The sequence below is a fragment of the Ambystoma mexicanum genome, chromosome 7p, assembly GCF_040938575.1.
Source record: "Ambystoma mexicanum isolate Mex_15411 chromosome 7p, UKY_AmexF1_1, whole genome shotgun sequence".
NCBI lineage: Eukaryota > Metazoa > Chordata > Amphibia > Caudata > Ambystomatidae > Ambystoma > Ambystoma mexicanum.
The window spans coordinates 931,308,964-931,328,842 of NC_090939.1; the positions used below are offsets into that span (position 1 = coordinate 931,308,964).

General features: G+C 48.7%; 1 protein-coding gene across 3 annotated transcripts in view; it reads left to right on the top strand.

The window, feature by feature from the left end:
• The window catches only part of TBC1D23 (TBC1 domain family member 23), a 1,631,981-nt gene that overhangs the window by 934,756 nt on the left and 677,346 nt on the right, over nucleotides 1–19,879 (top strand). For all 3 annotated transcript variants that reach the window (XM_069637239.1, XM_069637242.1, XM_069637241.1), the window contains exon 11: nucleotides 6,536–6,706. In XM_069637239.1, the coding sequence (XP_069493340.1) occupies nucleotides 6,536–6,706 (171 nt within the window). The remainder of the gene's footprint in view (nucleotides 1–6,535; nucleotides 6,707–19,879) is intronic.

Sequence of the window (19,879 nt, forward strand, 5' to 3'; positions counted from 1 at the left end):
TGGGTTCTTTCCACTTTAAACTTGAGATAGGACATCTGGAGGCCTGTCCGAAGTCTGTGTTCTTGTTCAGTGGATCCTATCCAATTTGATCGCCAAGTCCTCAGAAAGGTTCGAAATGTGTTGAAAGAGGTCCGCCCGGAAATCAGGAAGTTCATCTCGCACCACAAGGAGATGTCACGAATCCGGATGTTGTTCCTGCGGGAGGGATTCCCCCCATCCTCCTGCTTGTTGTCCAAGGCATCACAACGAGCTTCCAGTGCCTCCAATCTGTTGGAGCACCCCCCCACCTCATACGATTGCTCACATAGCTTGTACTTCACCTCAGAGACACACTGCTCTGTCTCCGCTACTCTTTTATCTAATGCCAAAATCTTGTGGGTGAGCTCATCGGTGCTTTTGTGGATTTATTTTCTAATTTCCACAAGTAGGTCTTGCAAATCTGTTTTGGTGGATATCTACGTGAGCAAGGTTGGAAGTGGATCAGCATCATGAACCTGGGCTGTCACCATCTCACAGCGTCTGTTCTTGTCTCCTGATTGCAGCATTGAAGAGATATCTCCCTGCTTACCGAGCTTGGGTGTTCGCCATGGTGTTTGCAGGAGTCTTAGAGATATACGAGAAGGTGCCTCCAGGAGTCCCCACACAGGAGCTTCACCACCTATCGGCTGGCTAGTCCTGCATGCCTGCAAATGAACACTTCCGGGCGATCCGTGAGACAGCTGTGAAATCCCACTCTGCGAAAGCTTTACCACTAGTACGTGCGAGACAAATTGAAGGCAGCAGCAAAACCGCACACTGGCCACACCCAAGGGGGACCCAGGCCACTGAAACGCCCAACTGTGCAAAATAGGCTTTCCCTCCAAGGAGTCCTAGTCGCTGTTGGTGGGTAGGTTGTCACTATGCCTGAGACTTCCAGAGATGTCATGCAGTAGGTAGGCAGTTCCTGCCTAGCGCAGATGGGCAGAGCTCAAGCAGGGTTTACACTGGCAGGCAACTCCGTCATCTACTGAAATTCAGGAGAGCACACAGTCACTTCAAATTAGCTGCATGGTATATTTCTTGCACAGCTGGGCACTCATTATGATGCGCATGGTTGCGGGCCTCACAGTGGGCAGTATGCTTGCCTAAGTGCCATCAGCAGGTGTAAAACAATTGAAGGGCAGCAGCAGGACCATACACTAGACCCTTTCCAGTGGGCGCCAGGTCACAGAAACGCCCATCTGCGCTAAATGGGCTTAGCCACCAAGGAAACCTCTGTTGCTGATGCTGAGTCGGTGCACACCATGCCCGAGGCCTCCAGAGATATAATGCTGCATGCAGGCATTTTCAACTGGCATGTATGGATTGCATTGGCTGGCAGCCTAGTCAATCACTGAAATACAAGAGCATATGGGCACTTTTGTTTATTGCATAAAGTATGGCTTGTGGCTTGCACAGCTGGGCACTCAGTATAGCACGTATGATTGTATGGTGATGGGCCCCACAGTTGGAGGTGTGCCCGTAGAGGTGAGGCGCCTTTTGCAGCTTCAGCATTGATGATCGGGGACCCTCCAGGGACAGAGTCGGGCTGTTACGAGTGTATGTAGTACACAGGGGAGCCTCCACGCACCAGCCCCAGTTTTACTGCATGATCATGGTACAGTACATACTGGCTCCGCCGTAACAGCGGGCCTGGTCCCACAGTGGTTGGTGGGACAGCTGCCCCGCCGATGATGCCGGGCTCCGCCTCACCGTCCCATGCGACGCAGAACCAGCGAGTGTGGCACACATGGCAGCCCGCCCATGCTGGAAATAGCGGGGCGCCTCACGCGTCCATGTAATTGCAGGGCCGATCACGGCACCACAGGGGCCTCTGTCTCTGCAGCTCCTCAGCACGCAATCAGGGCTCAAACACAGGCACAGCAAACCGGGTCCCAGGTGTGAGTGGAGCCCTCTGCAGTCGCTCACCAGACCTTGTCGGAGGCCACGCAGCAGCCTTTCATGCTAGGATCGCCGCACCCGGCGCCTTCCTCGTAGCCAATGGCCCACACATCATTAGCTGCAATCCTTGGGCTACGGGCATCACCAGAGGGCCACAAGACCGATAGCGCGGGAGCTCACGCAGCTCATCATAGCATTTCCAGGCAAAAATGGAGAGCCTGTGAAAGGTGAACTTCGCTGCCTTCTCTTCACTGGAGGCTCTTAGGGAGCCATCTTGTCGATGCCATGCCTAGCCACCCCTTCGCCCTCTATGTTGCAGAGAATCTGTGTTTTTACACCTTCCTCTCTTTCAACATCTGGGTCATTCCTTTAAGACGGCTGAGCAGTGGAAGGAAAAAACTAGAACTGAGGCAATGGGTACTGCCAAGCTACTTGTATCAGTGTCGACGTCACAGTCGAGGACAGGACAGAGGCCTTTGAGCGCCACGAGTCGATGACGCACAACGCCCGATACTATGGGATCATACATTCTGAGGCTGCAAGCAGACTTACGAATAGATCAAAGATGAGGAATACGTGGGAGGAACATCCAGTCAAAAGAACATTACTAAGGGTAAGTAATTAATATTTTGCAGTGCTGTCATTGATATTATCCATCTCTTTCCAGTTTCTCCAAAATTACGTCTCTTAGAGTAACTTATTCCGTTTCTCTGCATTTAACATTTGGCATTGGTGCCTGGAGCTCTCCCATCGAAAGATGCAACATAATGGGGCCAGCTGGATTCCTCCCACTTTTTGGCTTCAGCGATCCTCCCAGAGTTTTGGAAAAGGCCTCTAGATCATCACCTCTAGAATATCATAATGGGGGCATACGTGGAACTGGCTTGTAAGTAATGCATTGACCCAGCTGAATTAGTGTCTGTCACTAGCTTGTCCAATATGGAGGACAGAGTGCTCCCCTGCATCGCCTTTGCCTGCTCTCCACTGGGTTCTGTCCTTTCGCCTTGGTGTCTGACATAATCTTAGGTTTTTCTTGCTGATTGGACGCTTTTTGGGAGGTTTGCATAAATATTCAGCACCCCTTTCCTGTTCTAAGCACAGGGTGGGCACTTGCTGACAGATTGTCGGACAAGACTTGAGATTCAGTTTAACATTGCACAGTGTCTGAGCTTTTCTTCCTTTGGAAAGGTCTAAAGTCCATCCAGATGGCCAGAATGACATCCTCAATAGACGAGGGCATATCGGTAGACCAGGCTTTTGGATCAGGATGTTATCATTAAAATCATATTGTGGCTTCTGTGCTTTTCTTTGTGGATTTTCAGAACCAGCCCTGAGTAAGGGTTTTGAGGGGACACCCTATTATATTGAAACAGGAGAGTGTTACTACCAAACTACTACTGTACACATATATACATTTACAGTGGGTGATCTTACTCGAGATGACAAACACTTTAATTTTAAGCCATTTGAAAATGATTCAGTTACGATGCATAGTGTGCGGTAAACAGGTAAGTAATGAAAAAGTAATTGAAATTCAAGCTAAGTATTTGAAATGCAATGAAAACAATATACCCTGCCCAATAAAATAACCCCCCTAACAGTCATGTAGTGCTTGCCTACTAAGGTGAGAAGAGCTAGTGCCCTTAAGAGTCACCTTGTTAGGTAATCGGAGGTGTTTTAAATGGTATTGGGGTCTTATGCTTGACCAGAAAGTGCACCAATTTATTTTTCTCATTTTTGGCTCGAATTTTACCACCAAAATGTTGATTTTGGGTTGGGGGTGAGGGCTATCGAGGGGGATAGTCGGGTGGCAGAGATCGAAATAACAGTTTGCCAGAAGCTAATACTGGGGAGCATAGCTTATCGCAAATCTAGCTTTCAATTGAGATGCAAACAGATAATTATGTCCAATATTCATGACCCTTTATGCTTTAAATGTTGTATAGATGTAGATGTGTCCTAATGTTTATTTATAGATTGTCCCAAACACACATAGTGTATTTGTTCAACATCAGTTGGCCTGGGGAGCCAGAAGTAGCTCTTGGTAGATGTTGGTTTCAAGCTAATTAGGCTCTTCTAGGCAACTAGCAGGAGCTAAACTCCAGCTCCCCTTAATTTCATACCCTTTGTGGGGGCTGCCAGGGTGGTCTTCCGTGGTATTCTGTGGTAAAATATGTGAGGAAAAAAGAGCAAAATAAACATGTGCCCCTTTTTTGACCAAGAGAGATAAATCCTTTTAGTGGAGTAAACAAGAAGTAGAAACACCACTAGAAACCACCACATGGTTCCTAGAGTCACTAGGTCCACTTCTATTGTTGGTTCTGTTTCAAGGGGGAACCAGGGGTCATGGTTGCAGTGGTAGTTTTCGAATTCGGGCTTGGGTATGGCTAGATGACAGTTCTGAGCTCCGACGAGACGGCTTATAGTGCTTAGCAGCTGGATGACCCAGGCATCCAGAGATGCAGACCACCAGGTGTTCCTCGATGACTGGTGACCCCAGGACATGAATGAAGTGGGCAGAAGCAAATAACACTACTACCATTGGTGGCAGAGGACTCCCATGGCAAAGACAAAGAAACTGCCCCATGAAGGTTCTCCCGTGGAGATGGAGAGCAGCAGCTGCAGGAGGACTGTTCTGCCACAAGCTGGAGGCCTGAAAAGTTCCATTCAGAAACGTGTAGTGCAACTGCAGGTTAAAATGGGGTTTGGGGGGCAGGGGAGAACAAGTTCCTGGGTAGAATAAGCGAGGAGGGAGTGGTGCCTTGTAAGACTCAGAAGGCACCAGGCAGGCACTGAAAATGCGGCAGAGGGGGACATTAGCAGAGGAGGGAGAGAGAAAAGGTAGAAGAGAAAAGGAAGGTCCTGAGACGCTTCCTGAACTTAAGGAGATCCAGCTCAAGGCTGAGAGGAGCAGGGAGGCCGTTCCAGTGGGAGGCTCCTGCGGGAGAGAGAGAACTACCTACCTCCCTCTCTCTGCTCTCTTGCAGCACATCTCCCCAACAATACATATATCCCTGACGAGAGCATGGATTGGGACACCCCTGCTTTGCCCAGAAAGGTTGAGGCTTTGACTCGGAAAGGGCTTTTTATATATGCTGTTTCCTGACTTGCGAATGCAGGAAGAATGTGAAAGGACAAGATTGTCAAAGAGCTAGCTGAAAAACACTGAATATACGACCCCAAATGGCTCTATGCAGTAAAATGCAAAAGTGCACATGTGAAAAACAAAAAACAAGGTAGAACAATATCTGCTCCCATCAGCGCGTGTTGGACAATTGCGTAAGTAACAAATATGCTACTGAAAGAAAGAGATACAAAGTACCCCTCCTGCATCTCACTGTAAGGTGATGTTACTGCTTAAATAGAAGGAATTTCAAAAAGAGAGAGAGGGTCTCCCTATACTGACAGCCTTAGGGGGCTGGCCAATGCACACAAAACAGATAAGCTAAACAGGGAAAATAAAGTAAAAAGGCTTTACTTACCTCCAAAAGTCAAGACAGGAATCAAAGAATAACAAAATGTCGGGGCTGTCCGCTGATGTCAATGGAGAGGAAGCTGCAAAAAGATATTCCTTCCTAACATTGCGGCTGAATGCAAACACGCAGCAAAAAGTGCTAGACTTCCCCGATTTTGTGACATTTTTGCAGGTAATTGACATAATTAGCAGTGTTGCTATATTTGTAATTGCAGTTCCTGGGCTTTACCTAGTAGGCCATATTATCATGTGACTCTGGTTGATATATGTCTTTGCCTCAGTTGCATATACAGCATCGGAGATACAGGCACATTTGCGAACTACCCTTTTCCTTCATCACCTGTCATGCAACTGATGGTTTGGCATTTTGGATCAAAGTAACTGGTGGTAGGGGTGTCCGGAGGCAACTGGTAGCAACTGCAACTTCTGGGGTCCTCTTCTTTTTGACTCTATTGCCTACCTTTCATTTGTTCTAGTCATTTATTAGTTTTACCTATTGTAGGTTATGTCTACTACTTGCTGTGATAAACCCAACATAAATCGGTTTTGGATAGTTGGAAGAAAAAGAACTTAAGAAGAAAAGGCAAATAATGAATATGGAGTGCAAAGTCAGAGCCTGCAAGGATTATTTTTTCATTTGAGTTTATTACAAATTGAGGCAGACTCCATCCCCTTTCATAGCTGGGTTTGCGCTGCAGCACCAATCTTTCAGGCAAAATCATCTCTCATCCCAGGACAGTGCACACCTGTTCCGTTTCTCCTGATTCTCAGAGGTATTTGACACAGTAAACCACCAGACAATCTACATCACTGCAGCTGTGATATTGTGATGCTCAAAAGAAGTGGGATGCCAATGGGGGCCAAGGGTCAAATGAAACACCATCATGTGATACATTATTTCCTTTTCTACATCATTCACTGACATTATTTCCAATTCTACATCATTCACTGACTGCTACTTGCTACCCCTGTTTTAGGTTGTGATGTTGGTAGTTTAGTGCTCTCGGCGTCTAATTTGGTGTAATGCAAATAGTGTTTATTATATGTGCCAATGCTCCTAATTTGTATGTGATTTGATTTCCTGATCCTCCACATAGTATGATATATATGTATGGTCTTCTATTATAATTTGTTTTATAGATGCTTCAAAACCCAGGCGAATTTGCATTGTCTGTTAAGTCTCTACTTGAAGCACAGAAGCAGTCCATAGAGTCTGGTTCAATAGCTGGAGGCGAGCACCTGTGTTTCATGGGAAGTGGCAGGGAGGAGGAAGACATGTACATGAACATGGTACTTGCTCATTTTTTGCAGGTATGATTATAATCTTAATAAGAAATAATGTGTTTGTGTCTGATATGGTGGGCACTTATTTACTTGATTGTTTTCTTGTCACCCCACTCTCTAATACAATGTAAAGTCCAGCAACCAAATGTCTTAGCTGTTAGGGCTTCAGTTACTTTTTATTATCCACTATCTAACAATACCCCGATTGGGTTGTGTTCAGAGTAAAGGTTTATGTTACATAAATACGTATACAATGCAATGGCAAATATTTTCTTTCAATTACCCTACAATTCCTGACAGGTCTCAAATCATATAAATCCACAATTTGTGTGTATATCAGCTTAACAATCCAGTCAATCAATATATTAGCACCTAAAAGAATTGTCTGCCTTCAGTTAAGGATGGCCAAGAATGTTGGCCCATCAATCCCACCCTCTCCAAACTCTGACCAGGTTGCATCACTATTGTCCTTCCAGTCTATGGGTACCTTTTCCTTTCACCAAGTGTTGGTAAATAAGCTGCATGAATCAAATGTCCTCAGCATCTGAGATGCAAGCCTTTTTTAGTAATTTCTACTTTCCCCAGCTAACATTTAGGCAAATGTGTTCAGCATCTTAGCTTCAGTAGTTAAAAGAGCATCTTCAACCACAGACTCAATATTGATGCCTTCGCGCTGTCACCTGTGTGAGACCAAAACTATCAAATTAAAAATTGCCACTCCAAGAAATGTACCGCTCATCATTTATGTCCCTAACTTTTAGCATCCCTCCTACATGTTCCAACCCACCAGTTGAATGTTGATCAGATAGGAATAAGACTACTAGGTGAATATTGCTTTTTAATAATTGGGCGTCCAAATCTGTTTCAGTGGTAGGTTGTGCCAGAGGCTGCTTGCTGGGGCCCTTACCTTTCCTAGCCAACGGTGGGCTCCCAACCCATCCTTATTGTCTTCCTCTTCATCCAATAATGGGACATTCTGAAAGTCTCCTCCCTACCCCCTTAGGTCTAGCAGACTAGTACTGGATTTTCTTTATGCCCTGCAACATGCATGTTCCTTCTGCCCACTTGCACACAGGCCTCATAATTGTGGAGTATGTGTTTCCCTCAATACTCTTCGCTTGTGGTCTTTCCTGGTCTTCCCCTACTCTCCAGTCCATCCTTTTACCACTCCATCTGATGATCTTAGTATATCCACCACCTCCTCCTTTTTAATTTTACCACTGTTGCCTCTTCTGCACCTCTCTTCTCCTCCTCTTTTCTTCTTTTCACCTCCCCCTCTGCTCCGGTCCCCCTTACCTACCCCCTGCTCCAGTCCCCCTTACCTCCCTCCTGCTCCTGTCTCCTCTACCTCCCTCCTGTCTCCACTACCTCCCCCCTGCTCCTGTCTCCACTACCTCCCCCCTGCTCCTGTCTCCACTACCTCCCCCCTGCTCGTGTCTCCTCTACCTCCCCCCTGCTCGTGTCTCCTCTACCTCCCCCCTGCTCGTGTCTCCTCTACCTCCCCCCTGCTCGTGTCTCCTCTACCTCCCCCCTGCTCCTGTCTCCTCTACCTCCCCCCTGCTCCTGTCTCCTCTACCTCCCCCCTGCTCCTGTCTCCTCTACCTCCCCCCTGCTCCTGTCTCCTCTACCTCCCCCCTGCTCCTGTCTCCTCTACCTCCCCCCTGCTCCTGTCTCCTCTACCTCCCCCTGCTCCTGTCTCCTCTACCTCCCCCCTGCTCCTGTCTCCTCTACCTCCCCCCTGCTCCTGTCTCCTCTACCTCCCCCTGCTCCTGTCTCCTCTACCTCCCCCTGCTCCTGTCTCCTCTACCTCCCCCCTGCTCCTGTCTCCTCTACCTCCCCCCTGCTCCTGTCCCCTCTACCTCCCCCCTGCTCCTGTCCCCTCTACCTCCCCCCCTGCTCCTGTCCCCTCTACCTCCCCCCTGCTCCTGTCTCCTCTACCTCCCCCCTGCTCCTGTCTCCTCTACCTCCCCCCAGCTCCTGTCTCCTCTACCTCCCCCCCAGCTTCTGTCTCCTCTACCTCCCCCCAGCTCCTGTCTCCTCTACCTCCCCCAGCTCCTGTCTCCTCTACCTCCCCCAGCTCCTGTCTCCTCTACCTCCCCCTCTGCTCCTGTCTCCTCTACCTCCCCCTCTGCTCCTGTCTCCTCTACCTCCCCCTCTGCTCCTGTCTCCTCTACCTCCCCCTCTGCTCCTGTCTCCTCTACCTCCCCCCAGCTCCTGTCTCCTCTACCTCCCCCTCTGCTCCTGTCTCCTCTACCTCGCCCTCTGCTCTTGTCTCTGCCACCTCGCCCTCTGCTCTTGTCTCTGCCACCTCGCCCTCGGCGCCGGTCTCTGCCACCTCCCCCTCGGCGCCGGTCTCTGCCACCTCCCCCTCGGCGCCGGTCTCTGCCACCTCCCCCTCGGCGCCGGTCTCTGCCACCTCCCCCTCGGCGCCGGTCTCTGCCACCTCCCCCTCGGCGCCGGTCTCTGCCACCTCCCCCTCGGCGCCGGTCTCTGCCACCTCCCCCTCGGCGCCGGTCTCTGCCACCTCCCCCTCGGCGCCGGTCTCTGCCACCTCCCCCTCGGCGCCGGTCTCTGCCACCTCCCCCTCGGCGCCGGTCTCTGCCACCTCCCCCTCGGCGCCGGTCTCTGCCACCTCCCCCTCGGCGCCGGTCTCTGCCACCTCCCCCTCGGCGCCGGTCTCTGCCACCTCCCCCTCGGCGCCGGTCTCTGCCACCTCCCCCTCGGCGCCGGTCTCTGCCACCTCCCCCTCGGCGCCGGTCTCTGCCACCTCCCCCTCGGCGCCGGTCTCTGCCACCTCCCCCTCGGCGCCGGTCTCTACCACCTCCCCATCAGCGCAGGTCTCCGCCACCTCCCCCTCTTCTTCTGCCACCTCCTCTGCTCCTCTAGTCATTGCCTCCTCTCGTCGCCACCTCCCCTTCTGCTCAGTCACCGCTGTGAGGAATTGAACCCCCCCCCCCCCCGCCCTCCCGGGAGGCCGGGCTCAGCAGGAGCGCAGGTGAAGAGCTGTTGAGCCCGGGAGCGGAGAGAAGCGCAGAGCCGTGGATAGGCGGACCAGAGGGAGACCCGGAAGGCTCCCATGCACCGCTGGAGGTAAGGAACGTCACTGCGATTGGGCCCACAGACAAAGCGCGAGGCAGATATCCCCACGTATATCGCTTCTGTGTGCGAACACCTAATGCCAAGCAGTAATCTGGGGAAGCTTTGCATATGTGGCCGCTGTAATAACAGTAATTGCTTGGGGCCTTGGGAAGCCTCTCCTGCCACATGACTTCCACAACAGAAAAGGCTCATATATATTCAAAGGCCCAGCTATTCTGTAGTGGGTTGGACTCTGGCCCCTGAAATACACTCCACTGACTCCCAGAGCGTCTCGAAGCAGACAGGAGGACCCTAGGGAAAGGAGTGCCAGACGACAGTAGGTCAGCAAATCAGGGCGGGGGACTTTAAGTGGCAGTATGTAAGGTATATACTTTAGAGTTGCATACATATGTATTATCTGTTGCGCTCATTTTCCTCTAAAAGCAACCCATCCTTGTTCAGCCCAATTTGTTTCTATACCCTCTTATACGCTGCCAAACACAGAAAAGTAAAACAAATCAAGGCTTCAACGTTGAGTGGGTGCTGAGATGGGGCGGGGGTGGGTGGTCTGCTGTCTCTGGTCGGTCCCTTGGTTAACAATTATAGTTATTCCAAGCATTTCCTCCCAGTGAGCAATACGTATTGGGGTTTGGCGTCTTGGTAAGAGGGGTTGATATGACCATTCATATTGGTGTCCTCCAACTGTGTAAGAGGGAGAGGTTAATGTTAAATGTTAAAAGTATTTGTACCGCGTACCGTCACCAACGGAGTTGGTCCCCATGCGCTCTGGCGGATCTGTAAACGAGAAGGTGGAATGGGTTATTAAGGTGAAGAGGGAGTACGATAGTAAGAGGAGTGGTGTTCTGTTGGCAGCTTCAACTCGGTATACACCGAGTGCTGAGCATTGGTGTGAGTGTGATGTCAGTCCTCATGTGCTGTTCGTGCGGGTTATGTGTTGTTGCAGTGTTGTGAAGTGCGTGCGGCATTTGTTGTGCAGGAGATGGTTGTGTGAGTTTTTTTGAGTGAGATAAGTATGCAGAAGGTTTGAGTTTTTTTGGTTAGTGGGTTATATGACATTTAACACGCTAACATTCACAATTCTAAGTTTGGCTCTTGCTAACCTTCCTAATTCCATTTGAGTGTGGCACCTGCTAGCTTTCACAATCCTGTCTAGAAGCGACGCAGCCTGATGTTTACAACTCTGTGTCTCACATGCTAACATTCACAATCGGTACCATTTGGAAACAGAGCTGGATTTAGCAAAATTGTGTGATCCTGGGCAAATCTCTCTGTGCCTCACTCTACATAAGGAGCACATTTGGGAGTATGTAAAACAGTGACCACCTTAAGTGATATATAGATTTTAAAAACCTTGGTAATTAGTTTTGCCTTTGGTAGAGGTACTGCAAAGTGGGTCTATGAGGAGTGAAGCAATGAGGAATGGTGTGAAAAAGAGGGGGCAAAAAAAGAGGGACTTTGTGGAATTTCAAACAAGGCAATCTGCATTCCAGTAAAAAACCTGGGTGAGCAGACACTGGTTACAGCAGGGGTGGAATATTGTAAGTGGCTCCCTGTCAGTTACGAGCAGCGAATGCTAGTAAACTTCCAATTGACATTTAAGAAATAGTTTCTACTGGGTTTTAATAACGGAATTCACCTGATAAAATAACATCACCCCTGGTCCACTCTAAATAGTAATTAATCAGCTCCACCTTCTCGCAGTGTGCAGTCACAGTGGCGTCACTAGGGTGGGTGACACCATGAGTTACCGCACCGGGTCTCACCAACCCTAGATACGCCACTGGAATAAGCCTGTGAACAGGGTGCAAATTCCCAGCAGGAGAGTGAACTGTGAATTTGTGGTCGTTTGAATTAATGTGACTAATTTGAAGTTCTGAATAACGAACCAAAGGAAAGTAACTATGATTGAAGGCCATTTGGGTGGATAGCAGTGAAAAGCGTTCCCTGAATCAAAGGAACTGTAAATTATGTAAACTAAAGAAAACAATCATTTGCAAAGAATCTAAGGAACTGTGAATTGTAGAATCTGAGGAAAGCAAGCATTGGCAAGAGCCATAAGGAAAAGATTAACTGTATAAATTGAAAGCTGAAGCCGTGGCGAAAATATGGTATTCCCACAAGTGAATGAATGGTGGCAAAACAATTATTGAAAAAGCTGCAAGAGTAGAAGTCCAATACCAATGTTGAGCTGAAGCAGTTGCATTGTAACTGTAGAAGAGAAGCCAATAAGGTGTGTTGGTTGTGTGACCTGTAATGGATGGACCGTGTGGTCCGACAATGGCACCTAGAGCAAGTACACCCAACTAAAGAAAAGCCCCTCAACTCATTTATAAGTTTGGGATTGAATGTCATGAAAAGCTTGTATAGTGTTAACTTAAAGAAATGAAATTTGTGAAAGACACAGAAGCCTGAAAACTGGGAAGTATCCAGAGGAATTGTTCTTTTGGAAACAGTGAGAGACTTGAAAGCTTGGGGAACGGAACCCCTTTCGATTGAAACTGAACTGTCTTGAATCCTGGGGAAGGCAGAACCTCTTTTCCGACCAAGAGCTGGAAGAAGCTCTGAACTTTTGTTTGAACACTTTTATTTTACGCTGGCATCCCTACACGTTTTAATCAAGTAGATGCGTGGGCAAGTATAGGTTTTGAACACAGACAGACATTTACTTTGAACTTCCTGACACAGACTACCATTAGTTTGTTAGGTAGGGAAATCCCACCTTAGCATAGAGCAAGTTAGGCTTTTCCCAACCTTATTGTGATTTTAATAAAGGTTTGTAGCCCAAACTTTCCCCAGTTGTCTGTGTCTACTTACTTTCTGAGGCCTTCAAAGTGCTTGCCAAGATTCAAAACCTCTCCCAACCCCTGTGACATGTTAGGAGGGACTGTGCCTTGTCATGTGTTCTCTGTAATTGTGGCATAGAATGTTTTATCATACACCACAGAATGTGTAGACCACATAAACTGTGGAAGGCGGGTATGGGGTGGGGGGGATATATATGAATTTTATGCTATACGCTCTCCCTTCACCTTGGGTTTTGGTACGTAAGGGAATTGTACCTTTAACTCTTGTACACCTGTGGTGAGTTAAGAAAAGGAAGAGGACAATGCTCCCAGTAGGTTGCGTCTAACCACTGCACTGATTTTCGGTTCTAGAATGGAAAGGTGTCCCAATATTTCACAAAACATGCATGGTCTTCCATGTCCTCTAACTTTTCTAGATCATCTTCAGAATCCAACTGTGCTCCTTGAGCAGAAGCTTCTATCTTGGATCTCATCAGGTCCCATAAGGTGTCTTTGTGCATCTTAGGCATCGCTATCCTAGATTCATCTATCACTGATAGCGTATGTACCTGGAGCTGCATACTAAGCCCACTGTAGGTTTTATACTGGCATGTCCAGAATTACCCTAACTCTAGTGCATATATGCTTATTTGTGTTGACTCCTTCCATCTCAGCCACCCACAACTCCCTCTTGTGTATTGGGTCTGGAGTATGTGCTGCATCTAAAGTTGAAATGTTCAACTGTCAGCTGATCATTGGGATCTCCATTGGGATTATAAAATGTCTCAAAGTCAATATGACAAAAAAGTGAGAAGACTTATCCACAGCAAAGTGTAGAACAGTATCACTGCTCCAACAACTATTTTGCAGGTTGTTGTGCACTTTGGATGGTCAAAAATCCTCATCTTCACAATGGACTTCGTACTTGGCTTTGTTTATGGTCATCTGTTCCTAGAAAAATAGACATTTTCTCATATGTTTCAGAGGTTTCTGGAGTTATTACTAATGTCACATGCTCTTCTATTCTTGCCTGCTGGTAAGGTTGTTCAAGATAGTCTCCTCCCTCGGGAACAGTGGCGTACCCTTCTGGACCTGGCTTAAGGTGGTCGACTGACACCTGTTGAATACCTTTTTTTAGGAGGCAGGGCTGGTAGGACAGGTGTTATTGGGCCAATAAGTTTCATACCTTCACAGGAGGTCTGTAGCACGGTCCAAGTACTTCTTTCTCATGGATTTTCTCTAGGTCGTAGTCCCCAGACCTCAAGGTATTCTGTGACTTGTCTTTGTCTTGCTGCTGTAGAACTGCTTCTTCACCATGTATGGAGTCTCTTAATAGATGTATGAAAAGCAGCTGGTCTGGCCTCTGAGTGAACTAAAAGGATGGTGTCAGTCAGGCATATATTCATAGGAGTGCCAAACAGCAACTCATAAGGAATCTATATGGTCACTGCACCGCCCGTAACTGCGCCAATGAAAATGTTGACGGCAATTACGGTGCAGCTCAATGATCAGATAGATCACTTTTCCCCACAAACCTTCAACGCCCACTTACCTTTACCGTGGCGCACTTAAGTGTGCGCCGCCGACTCCCTTGTACCCATGCAGTGTCAGCTCCTCCCACTTATGTGGGGTGGTGCTGACGCCGCTTGGTCCTTTTTTTCCTTTTTCCTGTCTCCCGCTTACTGTAATGGTAAGTAGGGGACACCCCTGCCCGCAACCCCCGACTCCCGTTACTGAGACCAAGGAGGGCGACGGACACCCCCACAACCCCTGCTCTGCTTAAGCGCAGTAATGGTGGGTCAGGATTTTTGAAGTGCGCAAAGGGGCAGTTTTCATACCGGGTGACATTTTAAAGTCGCAGTAATGGTACGATTCCCTCATAAGGTGTTTTACACTCACATTGAGAAAGGCGAGGTAGGTTCACCCAGTTACCACCAGAAGGATGGATGCATTTAGTCATGGCATGCTTTACTATCCCATTGGCTCTCGCTACAACGCCATTAGCTTGTGGGCAAAACGGGTTAGAGAACTGCAAAAAACAACCCCAGCTTGACAGGGCCTATCTTAAGACTTTGCCTGAAATGGCTGACCCATTGTCAGCTGGAGTAATTTGTAGCAGAAATGGTGGTGCTGTCATAGCTACTAAGGACAGCAAACCCTTTATGACCTCCTTACAATCCGCTTTCTTCTGAAGAATTAGCCCCATGAATCTGCTGCACGAGTCCACCACGACCAACAAATATTTGTACTTGTTGGCAGGTGTTATGGGACCATATACATGCATTCAAAAAGTACTGTTGCCCTGGTTAGTGTGCTAACTGGAGGCTTATGGGAATTGTCCACTGTTGTCTGTAAACATATGGAGAAATTTGCTATGTACTGTTGTACCTCTTTACTAAACCCTGGCCACCAATATCTATCCTGCAAGAGCCGTGGTAGTAGCTGAAATCACAAAGTGGGTTGTAGCTACACTTGCATGTGCTGCAGAGATTCATTGTAATAATGTCCTGCTTGTTCGTTAGTATCCTGTCAACAGGACCCCCCTTTGACCTAGGTATAGTGACTATCACTGTGTTCTCTTTTACAGTGTAGTTCTTTTTTTAAAAACATGTTTTTAATTGTATATGGTTTATTCAAACCTTTACAAAACATCAAAGACAAATATAAAAGATAAAAAGTGCACAAAGATAAAAGAAAACAACTTCCAAGTCATCTGCACCATTAATACAAACAAAGTAAAAATGAGAAATACAGTAAAAAAAAAAACGAAAATAGTGAGTACAATATTCATTATAACCAAACTTTACATGGAGTCTTTTCCAACTCAGTAAATACTACAAGTGCAGAAAACATTATAATAAATTATACCTGGAGGATAAAAAAAATGAACCTACGGAATGGGCAAAAGCAGAGAATAAAAAAAAAATTACAAACATTGCTCAATGTTATAGACTTAAGCTTTTGATAAATCTGGTTGAGCTAAGCCCTCATGAATAGTTTGAATGTTCAGACATCTTTTCCATGCCAACTCTTCTTCATATGTAATGGAGTTGACATTTAGGGGCTGCAGGTATTTAACCGTAAGTGGAAGTAAGGTCACACACTCCATAACCAGATGTTTTAAAGACTCCTCATTTGCCAGCAAAACCTGCATCTAGATCGGTCCGCCGATGTTAGGCAGAAACCTGTGCAGTTCCCTGGGACCACTGCAAAAAGTTTAAGACTACAGGGGTTAGCAGTAAACCCAATTGGTAGCAGTCTGTAAAACCCAGATTTACCTGGTAGCTGTGGCTGAGCAGTCAGACTTCTCTCAAGAAGAGTTAGGCAGTATATAGAGTTTCTGATGTTTGTTAATCTGCTTAGAATCACATGCTGTGCATAGGTCCGACATCCAGTGGTCACTGCGGAGTATTGCATTTTGTTTTCGTAGTCGAAAAGGGACGTCGACAAGGCGTGTCTGAAACACTATCCCTATAGTGACGTGCATTGTACCCACAATCCCTCACGCGTCGAGGTCCCTCAGATTGTTTTTTTCCGCCCAGCTACTGGTCGCCTTTACGCGGAGCTCCTCGAGAGACATTGCAGATTTCATCTCCTCGACCTTTGGTCGTTTTCCTATATTAATATAGAACATATCGATCCCCCCCTCGACGCTGTTGTGAAGCTGTCTCCGCCGAGCAAGATCTTCGACGGAGGGGACGAGCGGAGGAGATCCTTCGGCGTTGCCGAACACGTGGCCTGGCCTCGCAGGCCATATACAGTAGGGAGAGTGGGGGGTCGTGGGACATCTCTGGTTCTTTTCTGAGAATGCCTTTCCTTTTCCCCTTCCTTTCCCTTGGGGTGGTTATCACGATTTATTGCCTCGGCTATGGAGAGGACACCCGTTAGGTTTTGCCCGCTTTGCAAGGGCAAGTTTACTTGGAAGGACAAGCATTCACGGTGTAACCGCTGCTTGCCCCTCGATCACAAAGAGGAAGGTTGCACGGCTTGTCGGCTTCTTAAGCCTAAGACTCTAAAAGACCGTAGGGTCAAGAGGTGGGCGGCCTACGCTATGTCGAAGGCCGACGCTTCACCCACCGTTGCTACCACCGACAGTGACGAGGAACGTGATACCACGACCTCCGCTACGGAAGTCGAAAACCCCCCTAAAGAGCGCACACGCGCTTCGTCGTCTGTCCCCGGCCCCGACGGGCTCGGCTCACGCCCTGCTTATGGGGATGAACACCCCGGCGACATTGACGCACACAAGACCACACATAAGCACACAACCCATGGCTCTTCTTCGTCGAAGGCGAAGAGAGCATCAGCGCCCAAGGAGACGCAGGTTCCACCGGCGGCCTCCTCGGACCGTTCGGGTTCGAAGCCCCTCTCGCAACCGCAGCCGCGACCAGCGACTGGGCTTTCGGCAAATAAGGGCGCCGCCCCCAAATCGCATCAGCAGAAAGCGCATGCCGCCGTAGAGCGATCGACACCCATAACGTCGAAACCACAGCCCTCCGCTGACAAACGAGTCGCTGAGAGCTTGGCGAGGATCGTGGTAGCCCACGCCCACAAGCGTACGCCGAAAGACATGTCGAGCGCTACGCAGAGGTCGAAAGACACGCCGAAAAAGCCCGAAGAAAGGCAGGGACTACCCCCTTCAGTCGAGGGGACCCCCAACACACCTGAAGGCTTTTCGGAGGGCGACGGGACACTTTCCTCGACGTTGTGGGAGAGGTTGAGCCGTTTTCAGCTACAAGACACTATTTTTCCCCCGCTAGACCGCTGAGGGGTACCCCATGAAACCATGGAGAGGCTCCATCTCTGCATGGAAAGAATGGAGAGGTTTATGAATACACAGAACCCTCCCACTCCCAAAAGAATAAGAGAAGGGCCTCAGGAGGACCCCAGGGCCAAGATTCGGAGATTAGTCAATCCCCACCAGGACACAGCCTCAGACTTCCATAGTGTGTATGACCTCACTGGGGAGGAACATTACTTTGAGGAAGAGGATGATTTTATGGACGAGGAAGAGGGACGGAACCAGGAGGAAGGTCTGGAAGACAGCCCAGACTTGGTAGGAGAAGGCTTCGGAGAAAATCCAGAAGAAGGACCTTCTCATCCCTGGCAATCCCCATCAATATATTCCGACACTGATGTCCTGAACCTAAATCCTCCTGACAATTCACCTATTAGAAACACGTCTCCCATTGACGATCAGCCCACATTCAATGCCCTGTTGCGCAGAGCAGCAGCACATTTCGAACTGGACACTGGGGAGCTCTCTCCTGAATTAGACTTTGTGGAAAGAGTAATTAAGGAGAAACCCCCAGTCAGTCAGACCATTCCCCTCCTCGCTTCGGTGAAGAGAAGAATCATCCCTTCGCTGTCCACACCCGCACTAATCAGAGGGGTCAATCCTAGAATTGAAAAACTTTTCACTCCTTCACCCTCAGACCCGCTGTACATCAGGGGACATTCCATTCCGGATTCCCTGGTAGTAACCAATACAAGAAAGAGGGCAGGGGTACCACTTTCCACCAGTGAGGCACCACCTGACAAGGAGGGCAAGCGGTTATATGCCGTTGCAAAAAGAGTTACATCCTCGGCTGCCTTTTCGGCAAGAATTGCGAACAACAATTCTTTGCTCGCTAGCTATGCGGATGCGCAGTGGGCCAAACTGCGCAAAGACGCAGAAGAAGCGCCGAAACCACTACGTACACGCCTGCTTACAACTATTGGCGAAGGAACCCAGGTCAACCAGAGTATTGTAAAGAACTCTCTGGATGCGGCAGAAACAGCGGGACGTTCCCTGGTTCAGGGAATACTCCTAAAACTCCACGTATGGCTGCGCAACTCAGGGTTCAAACCGGAGACACAGGCTTCTTTAATAAATAAACCTGTTGAAGACTCTAACCTCTTCGGGAAAGCGGTGGATGAGGCTCTGGAGATGGCTAAAAAAGAGTTTGATACTATCAAAACTCTTGACCAAATCTCTAAGCCCTCTACCAGGTGCGGCTATGGCAACAAACGCTTTTTTCGTGGCCTACGCCAACAACAAAACCAGCAGCAACAGTACCCTGCCACCAATTTCCAGACCAATAGTGGGCAGTACAGCCAAAGAGGCCAGCGCCGGGGCAAAGGAAGAGGCCGGGGGTCCACCCCCAGAGGCTCCCAAGCCCCCAACAACACCAAGTGACGCGAAGATTCGCGTCCCCTCCCATGCAACACCGGTCGGGGGCCGGATAACATCCTTTCTTCCAGCATGGGAGGGTATAACGTCAGACCGCTGGGTACTTTCCACCGTAGCCCACGGATACTGCATCGAATTCAACAGTTCCCCAACATACAAACCCCCGAGGGGACGACGCATGTCACCGGAACATCTTGCCATCCTTCTCCAAGAAGTACAACAACTGCTGGAAAAAGGAGCCATAGAGGTCGTGCCTCTATCTCAGGTAACGGAAGGTATTTATTCAGTGTACTTCCTTGTACCCAAAAAGGATCTAACCATGCGCCCTGTATTAGATCTGCGCCCAGCGAACAAGTTTATCAAACCCCAAAAGTTTCGTATGGTGACCTTACAGGAAGTGATCCCACTGCTATCAGAGGGAGATTACATGACAACATTGGACATGAAAGATGCATACTTTCATATTTTAATGTTGCCAGCGCACAGAAAATACCTCCGGTTCATGATAGAGGGCAAGCACTACCAGTTCAGAGTGCTACCCTTCGGCATAGCATCAGCACCAAGGGTATTCATGAAGGTGCTGGCAGTGGCAGCGGCCCACCTGCGCAGGTTGTCCATCCCAGTTTACCCTTACCTCGACGACTGGCTCATAACAGGGGATTCTCACGAAACATGCTGCTCCAATACCCAAATCACTGTAGACCTTTTGTTCCAGTTGGGCTTCTCCATCAACGAAAAGAAGTCCAGCCAAATCAAACAATTCCTAGGGGCCCTAATTCAAACAAAGGACGGCCTCGTCTTCCCCTCCAAAGAGAGGGTCCAAAACATGCTGTTTCAGATCCCTCAATATGTGACCGGTCGAGAGGTGACGGTACGCAAAGCAATGCGCTTGCTAGGCATGATGGCGTCGTGTATTTATTTGGTACCTCACGCGCGCCTGCGCATGCGCCCAATGCAAGAGTGGCTCAACAGCCAGTGGTGTCAGGCCAGCGGACTGTGGGACGATCTAGTGGTGGTCTTGCAGGCCTTAGTTCTCTCGCTACAATGGTGGACAAAGGAAAACCTGTCTGTGGTTAGAGTGGCTTCCCCACACCCGCGGCGGAAGCCACTCTAACCACAGACGCATCCCTCACAGGATGGGGGGCT